This window comes from Aspergillus sclerotioniger (genome assembly GCF_003184525.1).
Source record: "Aspergillus sclerotioniger CBS 115572 chromosome Unknown BO94scaffold_11, whole genome shotgun sequence".
Classification (NCBI taxonomy): Eukaryota; Fungi; Ascomycota; class Eurotiomycetes; order Eurotiales; family Aspergillaceae; genus Aspergillus; species Aspergillus sclerotioniger.
The window spans coordinates 180339-202794 of record NW_020291001.1 but is presented as its reverse complement, the minus strand read 5'-3'; the positions used below and the strand labels follow the sequence as shown (position 1 = coordinate 202794).

The 22456-nt window shown below is 63.2% G+C and overlaps 2 protein-coding genes across 2 annotated transcripts in view; one reads left to right on the top strand and one right to left on the bottom strand.

Moving 5' to 3' along the window:
* BO94DRAFT_623431 (uncharacterized protein) overlaps positions 1-19809 on the top strand; it is a gene marked incomplete at its 5' end in the record, with an annotated part of 28920 nt that extends 9111 nt beyond the window's left edge. The window contains 2 exons of the mRNA XM_025617153.1: positions 26-9976; positions 10025-19809. Of these exons, the coding sequence (XP_025468326.1) occupies positions 26-9976; positions 10025-19756 (19683 nt within the window). The 3' untranslated portion in view covers positions 19757-19809. The remainder of the gene's footprint in view (positions 1-25; positions 9977-10024) is intronic.
* A 337-nt stretch (positions 19810-20146) lies between these two features.
* Positions 20147-21965, bottom strand: cpdS (putative serine carboxypeptidase (CpdS); the record flags this gene model as incomplete). Its single annotated transcript, XM_025617152.1, has 5 exons — positions 20147-20244; positions 20314-21036; positions 21133-21553; positions 21600-21745; positions 21791-21965. 5 exons carry the CDS (start codon positions 21963-21965, stop codon positions 20147-20149), a joined length of 1563 nt encoding a protein of 520 aa, XP_025468325.1.
* Positions 21966-22456: the final 491 nt, after the last annotated feature.

Sequence of the window (22456 nt, the reverse complement as noted above, 5' to 3'; positions counted from 1 at the left end):
GCCTGTACTTCGCCGCCACTGGCAGGACGCCTATCAAGATCCGGTTGCGGCCGCTGATGCGCCGGTTGGCATGCTTTACTCGCAGTATATCAGTTACTTGGCGCGCCAGCCCCGGGCGGATGACCTCAAATACTGGGTTTCTTACCTAGTAGACATGCCATCGTGTCATCTCCCGACGGCGACCCCCGCGGCCCCGACTTCACCGGACCGGATGGCTATCCTCGATGTGGCCGTCCCCAACTTGGCGGCCCTCACGGCAGTGCGCCAGACGCGCGGCGTGACCCTATTTAACATGATGCAGGCCGCTTGGGCACTCGTGCTGCGCCGCTATCTTGGACAGAACCAGGTGTGCTTTGCCTATGCCACGTCCGGGCGCGACCTGCCCTTGGACGGCATTGAGGATGTCGTCGGGCCCCTCATCAGCGTGTTGCCGTGTAAGGTCGAATATCATCCCGACGCTCCCCTGCCGCTGGTTGATCTGTTAGAGCAGGTCCATGAGGACGTCCTGGGAGGCTCTGAACGGGCCCGCATTTCCCTGGCGGAGATTCACAGCGCTGCACAAGTCGCCGGACAACTCTTCAACACGCTTGTTTCCTACCAAGTGCACCGCAGCGAGGTGGTTGGGTCGAGACTGACCTTCCGCACTGAATTCGCTGAGGATCCCGCCGAGTATGACATTACCCTACATGTCACTGACAACGGCACCGATCTGGCGGTTTGCTTCAGCTACTGGCAGTCGAAGTTCTCGGACCCCCAGATTGCCGTCCTGGCGGAGGCCTTGCAAGACGCGCTTGAAGATCTTGGTCATGCAGCGGTACGCAGCCATGCCGACGCTGAGTGGCATAAACTGGCTTTATGGAATAGCCATGGCCTACCGACCGCGACGGACACTGTAATTTCGCGCATCTCCGAGAGCGCGGTGCAACACCACGACCAGCCTGCCATCGTTGCCCGCGACGGGACACTCACATACCAGCAGCTTGAGGCGCTGTCATCCCAGCTGGCACACCGCCTGCACCATGACCACGGCATCACGCGTGGGCATCACGTCCCGTTGCTGGTAGAGAAATCCGCTTTGGCGGTGGTGTTCATGCTGGCTGTCTTGAAGGCCGGCGCCGCCTACGTGCCATTGAACATCCAGGACCCCGCCGTCCGCATGAAGGAGCTGTCGCAGCGTGTGCAGGCGCCCCTGATCCTCTGTAGTACCACCTGGCACCATCAGGCTGCCACCCTGGGCTCACCTGCATTGGCGCTGAGCCTTCAGGATATCGCATCCGGACTGAACGACGCCCGACCTCCCAACTGGCGCCACCCGGAGAGCACTGCCAACGATGTTGCATACGTGCTGTTCACCTCGGGCAGCACCGGCACCCCCAAGGGCGTTGTGGTGGAACACGGTGCTATCACCGCGAACCTGTGCGGTCTGGGCCCAGCTTTCGGACTTAGTGCGGCAGCACGTGTGCTGCAGTTCACATCATTCATCTTCGATGTCTCTGTGATGGAGATCCTTGGGTCCCTGCTTCACGGCGCGTGTATCTGCATGCCCACCGAGAGCGAGCGCCTGGAGGATCTACCCGGCGCCATCAGCCGTCTGCAAGCAACCTGGATGTTCCTTACCCCGACAGTGCTCGCCACCGTGCAGCCCGACGAGATCCCCAGCATGCGTAACATTGTCATGGGAGGCGAGCTCGTCCCACGCGCGCTTATCCAGCAGTGGTCCCCCCATGTCCACGTGCAGATCGGCTATGGCCCAACGGAATGCTCCGTTTTCACCCTGCTGGAGGACTCTGTTGGCCATGCTGCTGCCCATGGCGACAGTATCGGCCGTGCGCCTACGGCACACGTCTGGATAGTCGACCCAACCAACCACGAGCACCTCACACCTATTGGGGCTGTTGGCGAGCTGCTAGTCCAAGGACCCCTGGTCGCACGCGGCTACCTGGATGATGCAGATCGCACCGCGGCGGCTTTCATTGATGCTCCTGCCTGGGCCCGGGCTCACGGCCGCAATGGTCGCATGTACAAGACCGGCGATCTGGCCCGATTTACCCCTGATGGACGGGTGGAATACCTTGGCCGACGCGACGACCAGGTCAAGCTGCACGGCCAGCGCGTGGAAATGGGTGAGATAAACCACCATCTCCGCGCCGCACTACCCTCCTCCCTGCAGGCCACTGTCGACGTACTTTCACTGCCTGGTGCTGGCGTGGACCGCACTCTCGTGGCCTTCCTGGCCCCCCGATCTACGACTCAACCCGGCCAGGACGTTAAACTAGCGAGTGATGCCGTGCCAGTCACTCTTGTCGGCGAGCTACGTCGCGCGCTGGCTGCCAGGCTGCCACGACATATGGTCCCGGCCTATTTCTTCCCGGTGACTGCCCTGCCGATTTCCTCGACGGGGAAGCTCGACCGGCGCCGCCTGCGTGCCTGGGCGGCCGAGCTAAGTGCCACCGCGGTGGTGCCGTGGGCCGGACTCAGCAAGATGACCGATGGAGACGAAGATGAGGACGATGCGCCACCCCCTCCCTCCCCTGGCGCTGAGGTGTTGCGTCAGCTCTGCGCCGAGGTGCTCCAGCGCGACCCCCAACGTATCCGCTGGCGGGAGAGCTTCTTTGCGCTAGGAGGCGACTCCTTGCGGGCCATGACCCTCGTCTCTCTCGCCCGGCGCCGTGGCTTACGGCTCACACTGCCGGCCATTTTCGCCGCGGCGTCCCTACGTGAGCTGGCAGATGTCTGCCTGCCGGTTGAGAAGTTCTCCCCTGTAGCCCGTGAGATTGCCCCGTTCTCGTTGTTACTGTCCTCGGCGGTCTCGACCTGGCAGGATGCGGCGCGGAAGCAGTGTACCAGCGCCGAGATTGCCGATGTCCTGCCGTGCACTCCACTGCAGGAAGGACTGATGGCACTATCGCTCAAGCAGCCCGGCACGTACGTCTACCAGCATGTTTTCCGTCTGACTGACGACGCAGATCCGTGGGCCTTCCAGCAGGCAGTGGATAATGTTGTGGCTGCCAACCCAATCTTGCGCACCCGCTTCGTGCAACACGAGGCGGTACTCTGCCAGGCCGTCGTGCGCAATCCCATTCAATGGCATACTGTTGCAGATTTGGACCAGTATCTGGCCAAGGACCAGCAGCAGCCAATGGGCCTGGGTGTTCCGCTGGTGCGCCTCGCCCTAACTGACAACCACTTATTTGTCTTGACGGCTCACCACGCCCTCTACGACGGCTGGTCGTTGGAGTTGGTGCTGGAGCAGATTGATGCCGTCTACCGTGGGCGTCAGGCGTCTCCTGGTGTGCCATTCGCTCACTTCGTGCAGCACCTGCGCACCATGGATCGAGTGGCTGCTGAGCAATACTGGCGCCAGCGACTCGATGACGCCGCTGGGGCTGCACCCAGCTTCCCAGCAATTGCGCCACAGCAGGACCCCGTTGCAGACCGGTCCTTTGTATCCGAACTGCCGCTCCAACGTCATCCCGGATCGGATGTCACGACGGCCACACTCGTTCGCGCCGCCTGGGCGGTCGTGCTGGCACGCTATACCAATAGCGCGGACGTTGCGCACGGAATCACTCTCTCCGGCCGCAGCGAGGCGCTGGACGGCATCGAGCGCCTACAAGGTCCAACCATCACTACGGTGCCGGTCCATCTCAATGTGGCTGGCGAGGAGCTGGTTCCGGACTTCCTGCGGCGTGTGCAGCAGGACAGCACGGCCATGATGCCCTTCGAACAGCTGGGGATGCAGAATATCCAGCGCCTCAGTGCTGCGGCACGCGAGGCCTGCAACGTGCGGAATCTGCTGCTCATCCAGCCCATGCGCCCCAAATCCCAGCAGTCCCAGGCGCTGCTGACCCGGTCCCTCGACCACCGCGGGGACAGCGTCCTCTCGTACGCCCTGGTGCTCGAATGCACCCTCCTCCCCATGTCCATCGAGGTGGTTGCTTCCTATGACTCCTCTGTGTTGGCGCCAGAACAGATCGCCCGCCTCGTGAGTCACTTTGAACAGGCCCTAACTGCGCTGGCCCGCGAGGAGGCTGCCATGGCTGTGGGCAACATCGACCTGTGTACGGCTGCTGACCTCGAGACCATTTGCGCATGGAATGCCACGGTGCCCGCGCGCCAGTCCATCTGCTTCCCGGACCGTCTCTACGAAAACGCCGTGAAGCGACCCTATTCCCCGGCGCTGGTGTCCTGGGATGGTACACTGACCTACCGGGAGCTCGATCGATTGTCTTCGCGGCTGGCTGCCTACCTGCAACATTGGTTACACACGCCCCCGGGCAGCTACATTCCACTATGCTTTGAGAAGTCGAAATGGGCGGTGGTGGCCATGATTGCCGTACTCAAGGCGGGTTGCGCCTTCGTGCCGCTGGATCCCTCCTCGCCGGACAGTCGCCTGGAGTGGACGCGCCAGGCCGTAGACGCTAGACTGGTCCTTTGCTCACACGGCCAGCAGACTCGCCGCCTTTCTGCGGCCACTGTCGTGGTCGATGCGGCCCTGGTCGACCGGCTCCCCGAGGAATCAACTGCCTGCGCGCCCGTTGATCCCCGTGCGACAGCATACGTGCTGTTCACTTCTGGTAGCACCGGCACCCCCAAGGGAGTCGAGATGGCCCATGACGCCCTCTGCACCAGCATGGAGGAGCATGGTCGTATGTTGCACCTGGGTCCGGACACGCGGGCCCTACAGTTCGCCGCATATACCTTTGATGTCATGATCGGCGAGACCTTCACCACACTGCTTCGTGGCGGCTGCGTGTGCATCCCCTCCGACAGCGACCGCATCAGCCGCCTGGTGCCTTTCATGAACGAGACCCAGGTCAATTGGGCCACCCTGACTCCTACCCTGGTCCAGCGCCTCTCGCCTGATGCCCTTCCATACCTGCGCACGCTGGTGTTCACCGGGGAGAAGATCTTGCCCGCGCTAATCGACACCTGGGCAGACCGGGTGCAATGTATCAACGCCTATGGGCCCACGGAGGCCTGCATCTGGTGCGTCCATACGCCCCTGGTCCGCGGCCGCAGCACAGCCACCACTATCGGCCACGCTGTCGGCGGCACGACCTGGATTGTCGATCCTAACCAGCCAGACCGTCTGGCCGCCATTGGCGCCGTTGGTGAGCTTGTCGTGGGTGGCCACACCTTGGCCAAGGGGTATTTGCACGACGCTCCCCGGACCGCCGCGGTATTTATTGACGCCCCCAGCTGGGCCACTGCGCTAAATGTCCAGCCCACCCGGTTCTACAAGAGCGGTGACTTGGCCTACTACGCCCCAGATGGCACCATCCACTTTGTCGGGCGCAAGGACTCTCAGGTCAAGGTGCGAGGCCACCGAATCGAGCTGGGCGAGATTGAACACCACTTGATCGCGTCACCCGTCACCCGCCAGGCCTTGGTCGTCCTGCCCAAGTCGGGTCCTGGCCAAGGCCGTCTAGTCGCCGTGATCGCGTTGGCTGACGCCCAAGAGGTGGTGGCGTCGGACCGTCTGCAGGAGGAGCTCGCCAGTCAACTGCCTCCCTACATGGTGCCCCAGGACTGGATCGCTGTGGAGCAGGTGCAGACCATGGCCTCGGGCAAGGCGCACCGGCGGGCCGTGCAATCATGGCTGGAGGCCATGAGCATGGATGAATATCGCCGCCGAGCCCGCGCAGAAACCACCACCACCCCAACCACTCGGTCTGATGCATCGACAGCAGAGGCAACCCTGCCGTGTGGCCCCCAGGAAGCGCAACTGCGGGTCATTTGGAGCAAGGCGCTCAACGTCCCCGAGCGCGACATTGCACTGGACGTGTCGTTCATGCGCCTGGGTGGCGACTCCATCTCTGCCATGGATGTCATGGCGCGCTGCCAGGCCGCTGGTCTCGCCCTCACCGTCCAGGACATTTTGCGCTACAAGACCATCGCACGCCTTGCCAAACGCCTGGCAACCAAGGGGAATGTGCCAGTACCGCAGCAGAAGGCCCTGGCCGCCGACGAGAACAATGCCGTGGCGCTGTCGCCCATCCAGAGGCTGTACTTTACCCTGAACCCGGATGGCCAGCACCACTTCAATCAGAGCTTCTTGGTGCGTCTGGTGCGAGGTGTCCCTGTCGACACTCTGCGCACAGCCATCTCCGCCATTGTCCGCCACCATTCGATGTTGCGCGCTCGCTTTACCCACAGCCAGGGCACCTGGACGCAGTCGATTTCGCCTGACGGTGATGGAGCATTCGCGTTCCGCGTGTGTCCGGTGGCCTCGAAAGAAGAGGCGGCCCATCTTGCTGCGCAGAGCCAGCGCGCCCTGGACTTTGAGAGGGGACCGGTCCTGGCAGTTGATGTGTTTCAACTGCCTGAGGAGACACTCCTCGGGCTGGTGGCGCATCATCTGGTGGTTGATGCCGTATCCTGGCGTATCATCCTGCGCGACCTGGAGAGCTTACTCCGGGGAGGCCATCTGGCGCGTGAAATGTCCCCACTGAGCTTCCTCCGTTGGTGCCATCTCCAGGCTCAGCATGTGTCCCAGCATATCATCTCAGCGCAAACCCTCCCTGCGGCGTGTCCAGCTGCCGACCTCGCGTACTGGGGAATGGATGCAACCAGCCCTAACCCCGTCGGCGACACCACCATGGTGCAGTTCACGCTGGACCCATTCATCACGACTACCTTACTGGGACCTGCCAACAAAGCCTTGGACACCGAGCTGGTCGACATTCTCCTGGCCGCCTTGTCCTTCTCCTTCTCTCAGACCTTCCCAGACCGTCGGGCGCCACCCATTTTTCACGAGGGCCATGGGCGCGAGCCTTGGGACGAGACTGTCGACCTGTCTAGCACAGTTGGTTGGTTTACCACGCTGCACCCCGTCGTGCGGCAGGGCGAGCAGGCCGATGACAGCTTCCTGGATGTGCTACGCCAGACCCGTGATGCACGTCGAGCGACTCCGGCCAATGGCTGGGCCTATTTCGCCTCCCAGACCACCTTGCCCTCCATGGAGGTTGTCTGCAACTACCTCGGCGTGTACCAGCAATTGGAAGACCCAGACGCCCTTCTCGCCGCAGTGTCGTGGGAGCCCGCGCTGGCCCCGTCCGACATGGCCGCCGACGTGCGACGCTTCGCCATTGTGGATGTGTCCGCAGTGGTCCAGCGCCAGGCCCTGCAAGTTGCCCTGCACTTCCCCCGGAACCTGCCGCACGCGGACCGACTGCGTCGCTGGGCCGGAGCCATCGAAGACACTCTCCACCAGGCGACCGCGCTGTTGCGTGCCGAGGCTGCGCGCCAGTACACTCTCGACCACTTCCCACTGCTGGAGCCCACGACCTCAGTGGAGGGGCTGCAAGATCTGCTGGCCGTCCGCCTCCCCAGCCTGGGGATCATGGATCCTGAGGCTGTGGAGGATCTCCTGCCATGCACGCCGACACAGGAGGGCATCCTGCTCAGCCAGAGCAAACAGGCCGACCGGTACCAGGTCATGCTGTCTTACACTCTCACCCACTCATCGGGCCAGCCGATTGACTGCGCCCGCGTACAGTCGGCGTGGGCCAGCGTAGTACAACGCCACTCGGTCCTGCGCACCGTCTTTGTCGCGGGCCAAAATGGTAGGTTCCTGCAAGTGGTGCTCAAGCGCATTCCAGACGATCATGCTTCGCAAAGCCCGAGTCTCCCCCATCAGGTTGCCGTGGACGCTGCCGGCATCCTCACGCTACAGATCCACCACGCCGTCCTGGACGGCTTCTCCATCAGCATCCTCCTGCGCGACCTTCGCCTGGCCTATGACGGTGCTCTCGACGCCCTCCCCCCGGCTACGCCATACCGCGCCCTAGTGGAGCACCTACAGACCCCGGAGACCGGCCTGGCCCGCGCCTACTGGCACGGCCAGCTAGCTGGTGCACCAGGCACGCTGTTCCCTTCGCAGTCCCCGGACACCAGTACCGAGTGGCACGTTACCTCGGTGCCGTCGCATGACTGGACCGACATGCGCGCATTCTGCCGGGAGCTTGAGATCACCCCCTTCATCCTGCTGCAGGCCGCCTGGGCCCTGACCCTGGGCCTGTATGCTGATGAAGAGGATGTGACCTTTGGGTACGCCGCATCGGGCCGCAGCCTGCCCATCCCCGGCATTGCCGACGCGGTGGGCCCGTACATCCAGATGCTGGTGGCCCGCGTCGACCTGGCGGCGGCGCCCACGGGACGTGCCTTGCTGGATCGCCTGCAAGACGATTTCCTCGACGCCCTGGACTACCAGACGGTCTCGCTGCTGGAGCTGCATCACGACCTGGGACGCGCCGGCCGCCCATTGTTCAACACCAGCATGTCGCTGCAGCGCGACGATGCTGGGGCGGCCCCGCCAGCGGGCCTCCAGTATGCGCAGACCATGGCCCACGATCCCAGCGAGTTCGACATCCATCTCAGTATTGCAGATGCCCCGGGGGCACCCCCAACCGTCACCCTGACGACCAGCCCAGGTTTCGCCTCTCCTGGGGCTGCGACGCGCGTGGCCCACACCCTGGGCCATGTGGTGACGGTTCTGATGCGCCATGTGGATGATCCGATTGACAGTCTCCCCGTGCTCAGCATGCACGATCAGCAACAGCTCGATGCTTGGGCCGGCCCGGACCTGGCCACCAAACTGGTAGACCGCTGCATCCACAGCGAGATTCTGGAGCAGGCGGCCCAGAGGCCAGATGCTCTGGCCGTCGATGCACATGACGGGACTCTTTCTTACAACGAGCTCGACCGGCTCAGCGCGCGCCTGGCGGCCCATCTGCGCGATAACTGGAGTGTCCGCCGCGGCATGATCATCCCGCTCTGCTTTGACAAGACCCGGTGGGTCGTACTGGCCATGCTGGCTGTATTGCGTGCGGGCGCAGCCTTTGTGCCCCTGGATCCTCGCCATCCCCGCCAGCGGCTCGTCCACATGCTAGCCGATGTCGAAGCCCCCTTCGTGCTGGGCCCCGCGGATCCCTCCGCCGGTGCTTATACCCTGGGACTTCCCGTGGTGCCCGTTGACGCGGCGGCCCTGGCCATGCTCCCCACGCTGGACGAAGCTGCCCTCGTGGCGTCCCCGCCCCAACCGGCCACCGACGTGGCCTACGTGATGTACACGTCCGGCTCGACCGGCATGCCTAAGGGCGTGGTGATGGAGCACCGCGCCTTTGTATCCATGGCGCGGCAGCTGGCCCCGCGCATCGGCATCGACGCCTCTTCGCGCGCACTGCAATTCTCCGCCTTCACCTTCGACGCCTCGCTGTTGGAGATTATTGTCTCGCTGCTGTACGGCGGCTGCGTGTGCATGCCGTCGGCCACGGAGCGCATGGATGACCTGGAGGGGGTCATTCGACGCACTCGCTGCACCTGGACGTTCCTGACGCCGTCGGTGGTCAAGATGCTCCGGCCTAACAAGATCGGCTCCCATCTACGCACCATCGCCATCGGCGGCGAGAGCGTGCCCGGCGACCTCCTGGCCCTCTGGGACGCCACCCACCAGGTGCACCTGATGAATGCCTACGGCCCGACGGAGTGCGCCGCCCTCTCAACGGTCAACGCCGAGTACACCCACCGTGAGGGCGCCGACATCGGCACACCCTTCTTCCGCGCCTGGGTGGCCGACGGCCGCAACCCGGGACGGCTGCTGCCCATCGGCTGCGTGGGCGAGCTCCTGCTTGAGGGCCCTAACCTGGCCCGGGGATACCTGCACGACGAGGCGCGTACCACAACCGCCTTTCCCACGCTGCCCCTGCTGCCCGGCAGCTCCCGGCGCGTCTACCGCACTGGCGACTTTGCGCATTTCCACGACGATGGCAGCATCCGCTTCCACGGCCGCCGCGACGCCCAGGTCAAGCTACACGGTCAGCGGCTGGAGCTCGAAGAGGTGGAGGTCCAACTGCGCCACGTGTTTCCGTCGGCGTCGCATGTCGCGGCGGCGGTGCTCGCCCTGCACGGTGCCCCTCCGGTGCTGGCGGCCTTTGTGCTGCACCCTGCAGAGAATCCGGAGGCTGCGCCAGCTGTCACCCAGGACTGGCCCACCGCGTTGCTGACACGTACCCGCGGTGAGGCCGAGGCGCTGCTTGCCCAAGCCCTCCCATCGTACATGGTCCCGCGCGTCTTCTTCCCCATCCTGGGCGTCCCGCTGTCCCCGTCCGGCAAGCTGGATCGCCGCGTCTTGACTCAGTTGGCTACAGACCTCAGCCAGGACCAGCTCGCAGCCTTGTTTGCGACAGCACAGCCCCGACGATGCCTGGTTGGCCCCGAGGAGACTGCTCTAGGCGCTATCTGGGCCGCCGTCCTAGGCCTGGCCCTGCCCAGCATCGGGCCGGACGATGACTTCTTTCGCCGCGGCGGTGACTCCCTGAGGGCCATGAAGGTCGTGGCCGAGGCGTCTGCACGCGGCCTCCGCCTGAGCGTAGCGGACATCTTCGCCAGCCCCCGCCTGGAAGATCTCGCGCACACGTTGAGCGGCTCCTCCACTAGTGAGAATGCGACCCCGGAGGCCATCGACGCCTTTTCCCTGCTCGCCCTGGAGCCGGAGCCCGCCATTGCCGAGGCCGCCGCTGCCTGCCAGGTACCGCCCGAGGCGATTCAGGATATCTTCCCCTCACTGCCCCTCCAAGAGGGGCTCATTGCCCTGTCCGGGCGTCGCACCGGGCTCTACGTCGCACAGCATGTCTTCCGTCTGCCCCGCAATATTGATCTCGACGGGCTGTGCCGTGCCTGGCAGACCGTCGCCCGCGGTATCCAGGCCCTACGCACGCGGGTTGCCCCCCTGGGCCCTGATGCTCGCTGCCACCAGATCGTGGTCACCGAGGAGATTCCGTGGATGTTGTGGCCCGGCGAGCTGGACGACTTTTGCCGCGTGGACCGGGACACTCCCATGGCGGCAGGGGACCGACTGACCCGTTTCACCGTTATCGGAGAGGGCAACTACTTCGTGCTGACGGCCCATCATGCGGTCTACGACGGATGGTCACTGCCACACATCTTCACAGCCGTCGAGGACGTCTACGCGGGCCGCGCCTGGACGCCGAGTCCTGGCCTGCAGGGCCTCATCCGCCAGGTCCAAGAGACCGATGTCACGGCGCAGGACGACTTCTGGAAGTCCTACTTCGACGGCCACCTGGTCGTGCAGTTCCCCGCCTACCCCTCGGCTGACTACGAGGCCCTGGCCAGCGCCTGCATGACGCACCACATCACGGGGCTGACGGCCCTTCGGGCGTCGGCGACATTCACCATGCCCACGCTGATCCGGGCGGCCTGGGCCCTCGTCCTCGCGCAATACACCGGCAGCACCAGCGTCAACTACGGCATGATCCTCTCGGGTCGCACGGTGGCTGTCACGGACGTGGACCGCATGGTCGGGTCCGCCATCACCAACATTCCCGTGCGGCTGACCGTGGACTGGGGGGCTGAGTCCGTGGCTAGCTATCTGGCCCGCGTCCAGCGCGAGGCGACGGCCATGATCCCCTTCGAGCAGACCGGACTGCACCATATCCAGACCCTGAGCCGCGACGCCCACGCGGCCTGTCGCTTCGGCAGTCTGCTCAACATCCTGCCGGGCACGTCCGATGCCCTGCTGCCTCCTACTGCCGTCTTGGGTGATCCCCTGCCGATGGAGGAGGGCGTCAACTTTAACACCTATCCCCTCAACGTCACCTTCGCCGTCGAGCCCGACGCGGTGTCGCTGACCAGCCACTATGACCCTCGCCTTCTCACCAGCGCCGAGCTGGCGCGTCTGCACCACACCTTCGAGACGGCCCTGCGTTCCCTTGGCGACGCGGTCAACCAGACCCAGCAGCTGGGACAGCTCCGCCTGACCAGTCCGCAGGATATCGCCAGTATTCGCGCCTGGAACCAGGGCATCCCGCCCCCGGCTCAGGAATGTATCCACGAAGTCATCCGCCAGCGCGCCGCCGAGTACCCGGACGACCTGGCTGTCGATGCCTGGGACGGCGCGTTCACGTACGCCGACCTGGACCACCTCACCGACCAGCTGGCCACCCACCTCGTGCGCGACCAAGGTGTGCAGCCCGGCGACATGATCCCTGCGCTGTTCGAAAAGTCCAAATGGGCGCTAGTCGCTATGGTGGCCATCCTCAAGGCCGGCGCCGTGCTGGTGCCGATGGTCATCTCCCTGCCCCCGGCCCGTCTGGCCAGCATGGTGCAACAGACGGCCTGTCGTGTGCTGGTCTGCTCGGAGCCCGGAACTGCCCTAGCCCAGGAGCTGCTGGCGGAGGTCTCGGCCAGTGTGATTGTGCCCATCTCCGACACTATCTGGCCGTACTCCATGGCCCTTGGAAATGGAGATGGAGATGTGTCCTGGCTGGCTGGCCGTGTCACCCCCGAGCAGCCCGCGTACGTGATTTTTACCTCCGGCTCCACCGGCGTGCCCAAGGGTGCCATCATCACGCACTCGGCCTTTGTGACCAGTACCTACCGGCAAAAGGCCATTCACCTGCCCCTCGGGCCCGGCGCGCGCGTCCTGCAGTTCTCTGCCTTCTCATTTGATATCTGCCTGCAGGAAACCCTGGCGCCGGCCATGTTGGGCGCCTGCGTGTGTTTCCCGTCCGAGGACGAGCGCGTCAATGACCTGGTCGGCTTCATGAACCGCAAAGCCGTAACCTGGGCTTCGCTGACGCCCACCGTGGCCAGCACCTTGTCTCCCGCGCAGGTTCCCTCCCTGGTTGCCCTGGGTGTCGCCGGCGAGGCCGCCACGCAAACTGTCCTGGACCTGTGGGCCGACGCCGTCGACCTCACCAATCGCTACGGCCCGGCCGAATGCACTATTGAGTGCGTTGCCCGCCCCCATCTCACCCGTGATACCGATCCCCTGAATGTTGGCTGGCCGCTGGCCGCGGGCTGGGTGGTTGATGCGACTGACCATCACCGCCTGGTGCCCGTCGGCGGCATCGGCGAACTCATCATCGGCGGGCCCATGGTCGGCGCTGGCTACCTGAAGAACCCCAATCAGACCGCGGCGGCCTTCATCGACCCCCCGCGCTGGGCGGACGCCGTGAACGCCACGCAGGTTCGCATGTACAAGACCGGCGATCTGGTCCAGCAGTTGCCCGATGGCTCGTACCGCTACATTGGCCGCAAGGACCTGCAGGTCAAGCTACGCGGGCAGCGCATTGAGCTCGGCGAGATCGAGTTCCATCTGCACGCACAGGCCGCGGTGCGCCAGGCCGTCGTCCTGCTGCCCAAGACTGGGCCCTATGCGCGACAGCTGGTGGCGGTGGTCGTCCCCACCGACATCGACCGCCCTGACGACCGTTCCATGGCCCTCGTTCCTGCGCCAGCCCTGATCGCGACGCTGCACGAGGCCCTCACCCAAGCCCTTCCCCCCTACATGGTGCCCGAGGCCTGGGCCCCCGTGAATGCAGTCCCGTTGAACCCGTCCAACAAGGTGGACCGGCGACAGCTGCTCGTGTGGTTGGAAACACTCGCGGCCATGAGCCTGACCGGCAGCGAGGCGCCCGTCGATGAACCCCCGGCCTCGGAGCTGGAGCGCGTGCTCCAGGGCATCTGGGCGGACGTGCTCAACGTCGTTGCCGATGACATCGGCCGCCATACACCCTTTGGCGGCCTCGGCGGGGACTCCATCTCGGCCATGCAGCTGGTCGCCCGGGGTCGCACGCACCAGCTCTCCTTCACGGTGGGCGATGTGCTCCGGGCCAAGACCATTGCCAGTCTGGCCGCGGTGGTGCAGTCCATGCCGACCATGCCAACCATCACCCTGGCCGCGCTAGAGGACGGACAGGCCTTTGCGCTGACCCCCTTCCAGGAGCTACACTTCCGCACCGACCCCGACGCCGAGCGCTACTTCGTACAGAGCTTCGTGCTACACGTGCGAAAGCCGGTGCGTGCAGAGCACTTGGCCGCCCTGGTGCGTCATCATGCCATGTTGCGCGCGCGGTTTGTCCGTGGGTCCGATGGGCAGTGGACGCAAGTCATTTCGGGGGATGTTGCGGGCTCGCTGGACTTCCACGCAGTCGATACGGCCTGTCCCCAGGAAATGCGCCATGCCATGCAGGCGGCCAAACAGCAGGTGGACATCCGCCAGGGCCCGCTGCTGGTCGCGCGCCAGTTCCGGGACGTCCTGTTCCTCACCATCGACCACCGGGTGGTTGACCTGGTCTCCTGGCGCATCCTGCTGGAGGATCTGACCACACTGATTGAACAGGGAGCGGCCACAAGTTTGCCACCAGTCCCAATTTCCTTTGCGCAGTGGGGTTTATATCAGAAGCAGCAGCACGAGCCCCAGGCAAACTGGCCAGCTCTTCCCCCCGTTGATCTCGACTACTGGGGGCTTGAGACCCCTCCCACTGTTGGCCAGCTTGTCACCGAGACCGTAATCCTTCCGGAAGATATCTCGGCTGTCCTGCTGACGGGCCATCCCCAGCGCCTCGGGATCGAGACCGTCGAAATCCTGGCCACTGCCATCCTCGGGGCCTTTTCCCAGTGCTTCACGGACCGCCAGCTTCCGGTCCTCTTCCTCGAAGGTCATGGCCGCCCCGAGGAGCTCGACCTCTCTCGCACGGTCGGATGGTTCACCACACTCTTCCCGGTCGTCCTGGCATCGACCGACACACCGCATCCCCTCGCCCAGCTCCTGCTCCAAGTCAAGGAGGAGCACCGCGTCGCTAAACAGGCCGCCGGGTCATCATTTGGCGCTGCGGTGCGCCAGCGGTCCCCCCAGCTGCTGCAGCAAGAGATCCTGCTGAACTACGCCGGGCACTACCAGCAGCTGGAGCGCGCTGACGCCAGCCTGGCCCCCGTCTCGGACGATCTCGCCGTCGCGCTGGGGGTACCAGACCTACATCCTGCGTCACCCCAGGGCCCGCTGTTCCACATTGCCGCCCGCGTGGACCGGGACTGTCTGCGCTTCGACTTTGCTTTCCCGACTACCTTACAGCAGCAGTCACGCGTGCGGGACTGGATCCAGCAATCCCAGGCGGTCCTCCACCAGCTGGCCGAGGACGTCCTGCCGGGCCTGTCGGCGGCATACACCCCCAGCGACTTCCCTCGCCTGCATGCCCTCGGCCGCCGCGGGCCCGCCATCGTGGCCTGCGCCCGTGCCCAGCTGTCGTCCTCCGCATACACTCAGATCGCCGACATCTCCCCCTGCTCCCCCGTGCAGCAAGGCATCCTGCTCAGCCGGACCAAGAACCCCCAGCACTATCAGACCGCCTGTGCCTGGCGGGTGACCTCGCCCGACGGCATCCCCGTGGACGTGGCCCGCCTGGGGGCGGCCTGGCAGCGTGTCGTCGACCGCCATCCGGTGCTTCGGACCTGCTATATCGGCGGTTCGGACGAGGTCGGCGACTTCTACCAGGTGCTATTGGCACAGGCCGACGCCCCCATCGACCATGTTGTCGTGCCGGCCGAGCCTGACTTTGAGGCCGCCGCCGCCAGGCCCCTGCCTGAGCTCCCGCACCGGCTCACGATCTATTCCTTGCCCGACAGCACCGTCTTCTGCCGGCTCGAGATCACCCACGCCAGCAATGATGGTGCCACCATGGCTATCCTCGTCCAGGACCTGTGCGCAGCGTATGATCACCCCAACGCGCCACTGCCGCCGCCAACCCTCGCTCCCGGCGCGTACATCGACTATCTCCAGCGCACCGCGGGGGATACCTCTTTGACCTACTGGCAGGACTATCTAGCCGGGGCCTCTCCCTGCCATTTCCCCGCCCTCGACGACGACCATCCGGACCCCGTCCCTACGAGCCACACGGCGCGCGTGCCCTTGACTGACCGAGACACGGCTCGGCTCCGCGCACTTTGCCAGACCCTGGAGGTGAGTCCTTTCCAAGTCTTCCAGACCGGATGGGCGGTGGTGTTGCGCGCATATACCGGTACGGATGATATCAGCTTCGGGTACCTCGTGTCCGGCCGTGATCTGCCGCTGGACGGCCTGGAGCATGCGGCGGGGGCCTTCATCAACCTTCTCACCTGTCGCGTGCAATTCGACGCCGCTCCCATGTCCAACGTCATTCAGGCCCGGCGCGAGGAATACGTCGACGCGCTGGCCCACCAGACCGTACCGCTCTCGCACGTCCAGCACGCCTTGGGCCTGGGGGGCGAGCGTCTCTTCAACTCCGTTCTCTCGCTGCAGAAGCTGTCCTCCTCGGCCCCGTCGGCTGCAACCAGCCTCACCCTACAGGGGATCTACAGCCGTGATCCCACCGAGTACGATGTCAGCATCTCCATTGTTGATCCCGGCGACGGTTGCTTCACCGTGCACATCAGCCACTGGACCGACTACATCTCCCCGGCCCAGGGCGACAGCCTGGCCGCGACCTTTGCGCAGGCCTTGTCCAGCATTCTCGACGACCCGACGCAGTCCGTAAGCACCGTGGACTTGGTCAGCCCCCATGACCAAGCCCTGCTCCGCAGCTGGCGTCTCACAGACCACCCCGTGGATCCGCCCTGCGTGCATGCTCTGTTTGAGCAGCGCGTGCGCCTGCATCCCCGCGCCCCCGCGGTGCAAGACCGCCAGGGCAACCAGCTCAGCTATGGGGAGCTCGACAAGCTTACCACCCGGCTGGCCCACCATCTGGTCGCCCGCGGCGTCGGTCCCGAGAGCGTGGTTCCCTACTGCTTCGACAAGTCCATCCAGGCCGTCGTCGCCATGCTGGCCACCCTCAAGGCCGGCGGGGCCTGTCTGGCCCTGGACCCCAGTCATCCGCACGACCGCCGCGTCATCCTCCTCGACACGACCGCTGCGCGCATCTGCCTCACTAGCTCCTCCCACCGGCCTCTCTTTGACACCCTGCCGGTGGAGGTGGTCGTGGTGGATGACCTCACCCTCGACTCGTACCCGCTGTCGCCCGAGACACTGCCGCCAACGCAGCAGCAACCAGTCCTCCCCAGCCATGCGGCCTTTGTCCTCTTCACCTCCGGTAGCACAGGCCGCCCCAAGGGCTTCCCGCTCGAGCACCGGGCCATGGCGTCCAGCCTGCTGCAACACACGCAGGGCATTTGCCTGGATGCCGGGTCGCGCATGCTCCAATTCGCAGCCTACACGTTCGACATGAGCATCACCGAGATCTTTGGGTCACTGGCCGTGGGAGCCTGCGTCTGCGTGCCATCGGATGATGACCGGCTCAACGACCTCGTGGGCTTCATCAACGACCTCCAGGTCACCTACGCCTTCGTCACGCCCACCCTGGTCAACCTCCTGCGTCCTGAGCAAGTGCCCAGCCTTCGCGTGCTGCACTTTGGGGGCGAGGCCGCATCCCACCGACTCATGGCCACCTGGGCAGACCGTGTCAACCTGGGCATCTCGTATGGCCCGTCCGAGTGCTCCGTTATGGTGGCTGCCTCGCAGTACCGCACCGCCACGGACAACCCGCGCAACATCGGCCGCAGCGTCAACAGCACCATGTGGCTGGTCGACCCGGCCAACCACGACCTCCTGCGGCCCATCGGCGCCATCGGGGAGATTGTCATCGAGGGCCCCGGGGTTGCCCGTGGCTACCTCAACGAGCCGGAACGCACGGCAGCTGCCTTCATCGCGCCGCCGCGCTGGATCGCCGACGCGGACCCGCCTCCGTCGCCACGCCTCTACAAGACGGGTGATCTGGCACGCCAGAACTCGGATGGCAGCGTCGTATTCATCGGCCGCGCCGACACCCAGGTCAAGGTCCGTGGCCAGCGCGTCGAGCTAGCGGAAATCGAGCATCACCTGCGACTAAGCATGCCCGAGTCCCCTCAAGTGGCTGTGGATGTGGTGCCGCTCGGCACTGCCAGTTCGAGTAACCAAGCGAAACGCTCCCTGCTGGTGGCCTTTGTCCAGACGGAAGGGGGCACGACTGCCACCGAGGCCGAGTACGTGGCGGACCGCGTGCCCGAGTCCACGGTGCAAGCTATCGGCCGCGCCACCACGGCCATGGCCCTCGCCCTGCCCCCGTACATGGTGCCCACCGTGTTCATCCCCATGGCGCGGATGCCCGTGCTGACCTCGTTGAAGCTGAATCGCCGCCTGCTGCGCGAGATGGCCGCTCATCTGCACCCGCACGAGGTCGCCCGGCTCATGGGCCTGTGTCGCCAGCACCAGGCTCCGATCACCCGCGTCGAACGGCTGCTAAGTGAGCTGTGGGCGGAGCAGCTGGCTATTGATGGGACAGCTCTCGGTCGCGACGACGACTTCTTCCGAATTGGCGGCGACTCCATCGAAGCCATGCGGTTGACGGCGGCGGCGCGTGCCCGGGGTTTGCGGCTCACGGTGGCGGATATCTTCGCCCATCCCGTCTTGAAGAACCTGGCGCAGGTGTGTCGGGTTGTCGATGCGCCGGACACCAAGCGGCAGCAGCAGGAGGAGGAAGAGAATGGGGACAGTCTGCCTTCCACCGTGTCGGACACTGCCAGTGACGAGGGAACCACCGGGTCCGAATCCAAAGACATGATGAGTCGCTCCATCTCGGATCTCACGGTGCAGTCCGTACCGGACCAGGCCCTCGAGCCGGAGGCCGTGCTGCCCGCCATCCAGGAGCCCGATGCCAAGGTGGAGTCCATCACGACCACCACCGACTATCAAGACTGGGCGGTACGCTGTGGGTTGACGTCAGCCCACGGCTACATGAACTACTACACCTTGACCTTGACGGGAGCCGTAGCACTGGACCGCCTGGAATCAGCCCTAATCCAACTCGTCAACCACTACCGTATCCTGCGCACCGTCTACGTGCCGGGCTCGGAGGATCGTCTACTTCAAGTCGTCTTGAATTCCCCTTTACCACAGATCAGCCTTGTCCCCCAGCCTGATGCCCGTCCCCAGCAAGTCATCGACACCGACCTCCAGTCTCCGATTACCCTGGGGATGCATCTGACCCGGTTCTGGATTCTCACTCACAACCCAACCTCTGTCTCCCTGATTATGCGCATCTCCCACGCCCAATACGACGGCATCTGTCTACCCATCATCCTCCGCGGGCTAGTCACCCTCTACCAGGGCGGTACCCTGGCCCCGGAACCTCTCCTGGTCGACTATATCTCCTACATCTCCACCCAAAATACCACTTCATCCACAGCCTACTGGCACCAAACCCTCCTCCATTCTACCATGATACCCATCCTCTCCCGCCCCATCACTCCCGTTGACTACCGCGTCGACTCCGCCGTCTCCCAAACCCTAACCCCGGCCAAACTCGCCCTGTACGGCCTCACCACCGCCACCCTCGTCAAAGCTGCCTGGTCCCTGACCTTGGCCCAACTCTCCTACACCACCGACATTGTCTTCGGCCATACCACCTCGGGCCGCACCTCGGCTCTCGACGACGTCGACCAAATGGTCGGATCCTGTCTCAACATCGTCCCCGTCCGCATCACTCTTCGCCCCGACTGGACCAACCTGGACCTCCTCCGCACCGTCCAACAAACCTACATCGACATGCTCCCTCACGAAACCCTCGGCTTCAAAACCATCTTCGACCAATGTACCACCTGGCCCAAAGGCACCCGGTATTCCTCAATCGTGCAACACCAGAACCTAAATGACCGTCTCACTGGAGACGCACTGGACGTGGACGCTACTCTCCGCACAAATATCTCGGCGTATGCCCCCCCGCATGATACTACGGACTTTTGGCTGTATACGGTGCCTCAGGGCGGAGAGTTGCTGGTGAATTTGACGTTCTCGGGTAGAGCTGTTGCTAGGGATATGGCGCAGCGGGTGTTGATGAGGTTTTGTGAGAATGTGGGGGTCTTAGGGGGAGGGTTGGAGAAGAAAGTTACGTTGGTGGAGGAGAGTGAGAAGATTTTGCCTTTGGTTCCGGTTTCTAAATTTTGAGTGTTGGTTGGTTTTGTGAGATTTTCTGGTTTTTTTTTTGTTTTTTTTTTTTTGTTTTGATGCTGTGATTGTGAGGTGATTCCGTTTGTTTGATTCTTCGTTTTTGGATGGGAGTATCATATTATATTGTATTTTTGTGTTTTATTGTGTTTTATTGTCTTGTATCGCATTCAGTCACTCATATTCCAACATGAATACTTAATCCTTTCCAACTCTTCTTTTCTTCTCCATTTATGTACATCTCCCTGCCTATTTTCTTCTTTCCTGTCAACAAACCACATTATGTACAAGTACAAGTACCAAGTCATCTTATAGTTATTTCCCACGTTTGATATGTATCTGAATCATCAATCATCAATCACGAAAAGTGGGGATACCATCTCTCTAAACTCAAGAGGTATAGTTTCCCCATGCCGACAGACTACTAATTCTTCCGAGGAGGAACTCCAGTTGGCGGTAGGCGGCTCCGGGAACGTATTGTGGGATTTCTAGTACCATTAATAAGTTATACTTCCAGGATATGACCTAGGGTGGGTGGCATTTTGGGGTAAACTCACCATGACCAGACAAATACACCGAACTAAACGTCAATCCGCGCTCGGTATGCGCCGTGCCGAGGTATCCAGCGCCAGCATCCAGGTTATACGGATCGGGCTCATCACCCCAGTACAGCTCAGCCAGACCGTAGTGGTAAGGGACGAAGAGAGGTTCCACAGGAGGATGTTGGAACCCCTGTTTGCCATTCCAGGTCATGTTCTGAATCGTGATGAGGGAGCCGTTCAGGAAGAGGAGGTAATCGAGCCAGCCGTGGCCGATGATGGTGTTATTGGTGCGTTCGATGACGCTAGGGAGGGGACCCCAGGAGCTGGGGTCAGAATTGTCGCCGTTGGCGAAGATGAGGGATTCGCTGCAGACGGAGTAATCTGTCCGGGGCACGTTGAGGGCTTTTTGGACGTCCGACCGGTTGAAGTAGTTGTTAGGGCCGTAGCCGAGGGACGGGAAGCCCATTACGTCCCAGAGGTAGGGGCAGAAATCGGTTAGGTGGTAGTAGTTGAAGCAGGGGTTGACGTCGTAGGCGGCCATGACGACTTCGTCCCAAACTTGGCAGTCTTCGGTGATTTCGGGGGCGGTGGGGAAGGGAGTGGGAGGTGGGTAGGTTAGTGCGGAGTCGAGGAAGGCGTTGTAGCCGCATTTGTCGGCTTTGGCGTTGATGTAGGAGAGGAAGGTGTCGTTGAGGGCGAAGACGTTGTTGAAGTGGTTGAGGGCGCGGACGGCGGGGGCTGGGAGGGGAGGGTTAGTGGTGGAGTCGGGGGGGAGGGAGGGTTAGTGGTGGAGTCGGGGGGAGGGAGGGAGGGAGGGAGGGAGGGTAAACGTACAATACATCATGACGGAGTCGCTGTTGATAGAGGGGTCGTTGATCTGGATGCCCTTTAGGTTGAAGTAGGTAGTGTCCTCCTCGTCCAGCATCGCGGATGCAATGTACGGGACGTACATGCCGGCGTAACTCTCGCCCGTGATGTAGACCTTGCGGCCGTGCAGACCAAAGGTGTCGACAAAGTGCTTGAACCAGCTGTTGAATTGGGCTGCCACGTCCTCCTCGTCGTTGACCGTCGACGGCCCCGGGGAGAAGCCTGTGCCGGCGGGCTGATCGACGTAGACCATGTTGGTGAGGTTCGTCCAGGAGTAGGGGTTGGGGACGGGCTTGTAGGTGCCGGCCTGCCAGAGGAAGGGGCCGTTTTCTTGGAGGACGCCGTCTAGCGAGCTGCAGCCAGGGCCACCGTTGAGCCAGATGGTGATCTAATCGGTGAGCGTGGATAGACAGGAGGTAATGGGTGTAACTAACCTCATCGCTGGCCTGGGGGTTCTGCGAAGGGAAGAACCAGAAGAACAGGCTGCTGTTGCCGGTTGGCGTGTTGGGAAGGAGACCGGCGTAGGACTCGCCAATGTCGAAATCGACCTCCGGTATTCCCGTGCCATTGACCAGGAATTCTGTCACGTTGGTTAATTGTCCTGGGTGGGATCAGGAACACTCACTTGCGGTCTTGTTGGTTAGATACTCGTAATCGGTGGCTCTGCGCTCCACGGGGAGTTCCCGCGCAGCCAACTTGCGGTGGGACAGAGGGGGAGGCACATCCCTCCGATGAGGGTTCTGCAGGCCGACGGCCGAGCCGACCAGAAGCAATGAAGCAATTGCCGTGGTTACCCGCATTTTGAGGATCTTCTCTGGAGGAGGGAAAAGAGCTCAAACGGAGGTGCCGGCCAAGTGATCGATCGACGGGACGCATGCTCCTTATATATCTCGGCGGAAGCAAGGCACTCCGCACTTTAGGCAGCATTGTCTCGGGACGCCGTCATGTGGCAAAGGCAACTGATGGCATGCTTCATTTGTGACCTGCCCCAATTGCGGCAGATCTCCGCTGGGCAAGAGGGGAGAGCGAGCTGACACCGTCGGAGACCGATTGAGGTGGCAGGTGGAGCGCGTCGGATCTGCACTGAGGTGGATAGTGCCTCTCGCTAGCCAATGTAGCCCGCGGGTGCCACGAATCACGATGCTCGTGCTGATTGAGCTTGGCGATGGAGCCACTCATGGGAAAGCTTCCGGTCCAAGCTATAGAATGCTAGTGTTACCTCGGAGGCGTCGCGATACAGGGTTTCGATGATGATAAGCACTTTGCAGGTTATGCAGGACGACGCAAGGAA